This window comes from Tachypleus tridentatus, chromosome 6 (genome assembly GCF_004210375.1).
Source record: "Tachypleus tridentatus isolate NWPU-2018 chromosome 6, ASM421037v1, whole genome shotgun sequence".
Lineage (NCBI taxonomy): Eukaryota > Metazoa > Arthropoda > Merostomata > Xiphosura > Limulidae > Tachypleus > Tachypleus tridentatus.
In genome coordinates, this window is record NC_134830.1 from 46,218,507 (window position 1) to 46,224,506 (window position 6,000).

At 31.5% G+C, this 6,000-nt stretch overlaps 1 protein-coding gene across 9 annotated transcripts in view; it reads right to left on the bottom strand.

The window, feature by feature from the left end:
- LOC143252388 (striatin-3-like) overlaps positions 1–4,140 on the bottom strand; it is an 83,066-nt gene extending 78,926 nt beyond the window's left edge. For 4 of the 9 annotated variants that reach the window (XM_076504404.1, XM_076504406.1, XM_076504409.1 and 1 more), the window contains exon 1: positions 3,866–4,137. In XM_076504404.1, the coding sequence (XP_076360519.1) occupies positions 3,866–4,072 (207 nt within the window). In that variant the 5' untranslated portion in view covers positions 4,073–4,137. Of the gene's footprint in view, positions 1–3,865 lie in introns of all 9 variants that reach the window. The other 5 variants (XM_076504412.1, XM_076504411.1, XM_076504410.1 and 2 more) reach the window with 4 other exon arrangements.
- Between the last annotated feature and the right edge of the window lie 1,860 nt (positions 4,141–6,000).

The window sequence follows — 6,000 nt, forward strand, 5'->3', positions numbered from 1 at the left end:
AAATATGACAACCAATGATGCAACAGGAACTTAAGATCAAACCTTGGGTACCAATTTTCAACAAACATAAGGAAACAAGGGTCTGTCCAGAAAGCATAGAAAAATGTGAAACTTACCACTTTATTTTAAAGAAAAATAATTATAATAAAAGGGAGCCAGAAAATTACATACAAGTCAGTCAAATAAGCATTATTTATTAAACAGCAAGTTTTGTCAAATACACCTTAATCATAAGAAAATAACTAGTGAAGGGTGATATAAATGTGGGATATTGTGAGCTTGAGCACTCATATCTTGCTCTCCTAATTTCTATTTCTAATTCTATATCTACTGTTACTCTTTATTTGTTATACTAGACTGATGAATGGAGGTTAAGACTGGTTGCTGGTGTATCCCCACCACAATGTGGGTCCTACTTTTTCAGTCACCTCCAAAACCTAGGAGTACATTTTATAATCCCACATTGTAGTTTGTACTGTGGGATCTTTACAGTTAATGCAGCATTTTTTGTTTAATTTGTTTTTGTTTTGGAGATATAATAAATCACAATATTTTATTAGTAATGTTAAAATACTGATACAAAAATTAATAGTTAATGAATATAATAAAGAAGCTTTATGTAAAGTTATTCAATTATTCTGTAACAAATACAAGAACATTAAATAAGTATAAATAAATAAAAATCAGAAAAATTTCACTTAAAATTTCTAATAAATAATTTTAGTTAAGAATAAGGTCATAGGCCATTTAACAACTTGGCACCACTTTATGCAGATGTACACCTTGCTGCATAAAAAGGCTTGTTTAGAGTATGATAGTCACAGTAGACTTGGTAAATGGGTGATGGTTGGAAGCTATACTAGTTTGTTTGGACAGCTGGATGAGATGCTTTATGGTGGTGTAGTTAATTTGTTGTACTGTCAATTAGTGCCTTTCTCTCATATTGGGGCTGGAATGCTAACATCAAGAAGTAAGCTTTCATCTTACTTACTCCCAAGTAGTAATCCTTACTTCCTTATTAGTATTTATTTATTTATTTCAATTAATTCTTTACTTGGGAGAGCAATCACCTTCCTACAACTGTCTACAAGCAGTGAAGGGTGATATAGGCATGAGACATTGTGGGCTTGAGCACTTCTTGCTCTCTTAATTTCTATTTCTATATTTATTTCTACTCTATTTCTTATGCAATACTGGCAAATGGAGGTTAATACTGGTAGATGGTATATCCTCATTACAATGTGGATCCTACTTCTGCAATCACCTTCAAAACATAGGGAATATTTTATAATCCCATATTGCAGCTTCTACCCTGGGATCTTTTCAGTTAATGCAGTGTTTTTTGTTTAATTGTTTTGGCTTGTTTTTGATTTATAAAAAACTAATATAATTAGTCCGAGGTTTGGATTTACCGTTTTTAATGCAGTCCTTCCTTGTGATTTTACTTACTTTGCTATTTAACTTCATTGAAATGTATTTATTTTCACTTTTATATATATAAAAGACCTACACATTAGAGTTATTGAAAAAGTTACAGATGTATTAAAATACTTCACAAAAGGATAAAACTTTGATGAAAAAGTTGGATTGACTTCATACAAGCATTCAGTACTGTACCTTACAGAAAACTGGTAAGATGAAAAGCTACAATATTACAGTGGAGCCCAACCTATCTTTTCCAAATCTTAGATTTGGATCTCCACATCCTACTATCTTCATAATTAAGTTAAAACAATTAGTAATATCCATGAACCTGAACATTCTATTGAAAATATTTGAATTGATCTGAATCGTGTAGATACAGATTTGTTACTGATAAGGAAAAAGATCAAGAGAGAAATAACTACTAACAGCACAACTGGATCTGTTCCAGAATGACATGGATGAACTACAAATATGTCAAATACATTGCTTATGAGGTTTCCACCTAATAAATTAAGATATATGACAGTTTACGATATCCTGTTTAATCAACTATCACCTGTACAAGAACATAAATTTAACCAGAACAACAACAAAAAAAAACAAAAAAACAATAAACAAACATTTAGGAAACTACATATTGAGAAAGACACTGAAGTTACTATAGTTGAAAAACTAAATTCTGCAAAATGCATCTAGTAAAAGTTAAGAAGTCTAAGATTATAATAAGATGAACTTCTAGTTATGTGAATGAACAAACCTTAAAACAACTCTTTAAGGTTCTGGTCAGATTCACCTAGATTATGTCACTCCTTATAAACAAAATGATACCAAAATAATTGAAAAAGTGCAAAATAAAAGAACCAATTTAACACTATCCTCCTTTAAAAGATACAATGTTTAAAGGAAAGTAAGTTTACATTAAATATACTAACATTGCACTGTGAAATATTTAGGAAAGATATGACTAAACATATAAGATCACTTAATACTGATATATACAACACTGTTGTGAAAGAATATTAATTTAAAATAACTTGATAAAAAAGAAGATTTGAAAATATATTCAAATTTTTGAAAGGGAGAAACATATTCAATTAAAAAAGTTTAGTTTTACCCACAGAATAATTTACCAAATGTAAAATTATTCCTAATCATGCAATTGTAGCCAACTTTATCCATTCATCTGATATTGTTTATATAAATTTTGTGCAAATCAAAAAATCAAGTTCAACTAATACAAGGTATTATCAGCTGAAGGTGGCAATAAAATTATTGTTTCATGTGAGAAAGATAAAAAATGAAGTATACAAAAAGAGAAATTCTCCTTCACAAAATGAAGAACTGAAGTAACTATTACTCTAATATCTCAGGCAGCCTGATGAATCCTGGTATTGGAAAAAAGGCCTCATTGGTAGTGGGAACAGCACTAACATTAAAAGAGCAGCTATACTTTTAAGTCAAGAGTACTGAAAATATGGTTTGGGTATGAACCCCCAGCAGGAGACAAACAACAGAGCACACACTGGAGACAAACAGTTTGTACATTATTTTAAACCTGTTACATAGTAGATAGTAGAATGCAAAGATAGTGGTCACTAATTAAAAGCCAAATAATAAAAAATCATGGGCAACTGTGATGCAGTGTAAGCAAACAGCATGCACAATATTACAGAGTACCCAATTTAGTGTATCATAGGAAAGTTATTCAAGATATAATAATTTTCTGAACATTTCAACATGAAACCTGTAAAACAACAGTACCTATTTATAGAAAATATCTTTAAAAAACAACTACAAGTTTCAATTGGATCAGTCAACCTGTGGTCTGCCTACCTCTATGGACATGTCGTTATACTTTATTGCACTGTACAATTCTTTTCAATAAACCTAAGTAAATTGGTACAGTGCATCCCTTAAGTGTTACTGATAATAAATAAATAAACAAATAAACAAACAAAAATAACAAATACAATACTTTTATGTTCCCTATAGATGAAAACACTGTTGAAATGCTACATAGTAAATTATAAAAAGGTAGTGTTCTAATGTTAACAAATTAAAATAATGCACATATAAATCAAAGTTTAATTTATATGTAGATTATTTAGTCTGTTTAAATGGATGTAAAATACAAATCGTTATTTGTTTTACTAGGTCTAGACTTATAACATGAAGTACTTTTTCAAATATGGGATGTTTTTCCTTTCGAATTACAAGCACTGATTTACAAGTTACAGTTTAACCAAATCATATTAGTTATAATCGTAAAAGATTATACAATATGTGTCAATTACTGAATTAATGCAGACAGTATATTACTAGTTATAGAATAAAATCTCAGAATTAGATTTTTTAATCAACAAAAAACGCTTATACTTAGTAAGACTAGTGTAATGTCAAAAAATAAATTTGGTGCCAAGATGGATTAAAAAGAACCTACTTGGAGCTCTGCTCTTTCAACCTCCCACTGGGCCCGTTCCATTTCAAACCTCGCCCATTCATGTTGAATAAAATGCAAAATTCCAGGTATTGAATAGCGAGGTCTTTGGTTATGTTCTTCCGGGTTTTGTTTTCCAGTAATTCCCACTCCTGTTCCAACAGGACTGATTTGACTCGAGATGTTTTGATTACCTGGACTATCGTCCATCCTTTATGTTACTCCTGCTGGTCGCCATTAACAACAACCATCCATTCCGCTTAGCTTTGTGGGTAAAAATCGAATAAATTATGACGTCAGTATTAGCATTTGTAATATTACTAGCTAGTCTTACTTTGTTACTGACACAATGAGTGGTTTTGATGTTAAATAATCTTTCAAAGTCATAACAATGGATTTTTATTAAATAAGAACCTCAGTAAACTTTTTCTGCATGTTTTACTCATCATTTCTTTAATTTAGCCAGCATTCATTTATACTACAGGAACTTTTGAAGGCTAAACTTTCAGGTACGTTATACTTAAAACTCACCTGTCGCATGCACTCGAGTATTTGTTCATAGCTTGTAAATATAAAAAGTAAAAGGATATGGAGATATTTATTTAATAATTAAATAGCTTTTTATATTGTAACTAGTAAAATATTTTTATACACGAGCTCTTACAGCTTCGAGAATTGATATAGTTGTCAAATTTAGCAATACATATCTGCAACTATGGGTCGTTACTTGAATGTACCGTATTATTACAGATATTTTTAGGATATCAATTAACTTGTAATAAATTTTAAATTGGCTATAAGTGAACCAAAGTTAAGCCTGTGGAAATCATTGTTTAAACTTTATACTTTTCTTGTTATATTAGGTCCAAAAGATACGCTAAAATCAGGGGTTCGATTCCCTTCGGTGAACTCAGCAGATAGCCCGATGTAGCTTTTCTATAAGAAAACAAACAAACAAACAAACCAAAAGATACATATTAATTTTACAGCACACCTCTTTATGTTTAAAGAAGAAAAACGTTTATTCAAATCCTAGTTTTGTGACTGATAGGTAGTGTAGCCCGGCATGGCCAGGTGGGTTAAGGCTTTCGACTCATAATCTGAGGGTCACGGGTTCGAATCCTGGTCGCACCAAACATGCTCGCCCTTTCAGTCCTGGGAGCGTTATAGCGTTTCGGTCAATCCCACTATTCGTTAGTAAAAGAGTAATTCGAGAGTTGGCAATAGGTGGTGATAACTAGCCGCCCTCCCTCTAGTCTTGCACTGTTAAATTAGGGACGGCTAGTACAGATATCCCTCGTGTAGATTTGCGCAAAATTCAAAATAAACAATGATATGTAGTGTCGTTAGTTAGGCTTTACCAAAAGTTATCTCTCACTTAAAAGAAAGATAACTATGAATACTTAATTTTACAAAACTTCTAAATGAATTTGATGTTCACATATTTTACTAGGTTGCGCCCATTCTCTACACAGATCAATTTCTTCAATATCTCCAATCCTTGGGATATGCAGTCATATCATTCGTTTTCTAGCTGCTCTAGTGACGTATGAATTCCAAAAAACAAATCGTTTGTCCGATTTATATGCATTTTGAACATAAAAACGTGACCCTAAAAACTCTTTGATATCAACTTATTTTAGTTGCTTTATTTCCTTGTTTCAAATGTATATATAATGTACGTATTCTGCCTGAGAGGATATTGTAGTAATATACAGTATATGTGTTGAAAGGATTAGCGACTGTAATGTCCTTTGCCGGCCGAGTTGACGTTGCCGAAATGTGACAACCAATTAATGCTGTAAGAGAGCAAATATCACGAAATGACACAGCCTACCTGACATAAAAATCAAATTTACTTATTCAGTTCAATTGCGCTTTCTTAGTTTAGTTCTATGTGGAATTATTTAAGTGAAGATTTATCATATTGTTTAGTTTGATGAAAGTTTCTCCTTGGTGTGGATATGTTTTTTATAGCAAAACCACTGGAGGGGGAGGGCATCAACCGTGATTTTCCCTGCACAAGAATGTACGCTAATTGTCTAATAATAAACACGTTTTCATTTTTACCAACTTTATTCACGCTCATTATTTCATGAACAAACATATACAGATACTGAGGAAGACTCAGTTATCAG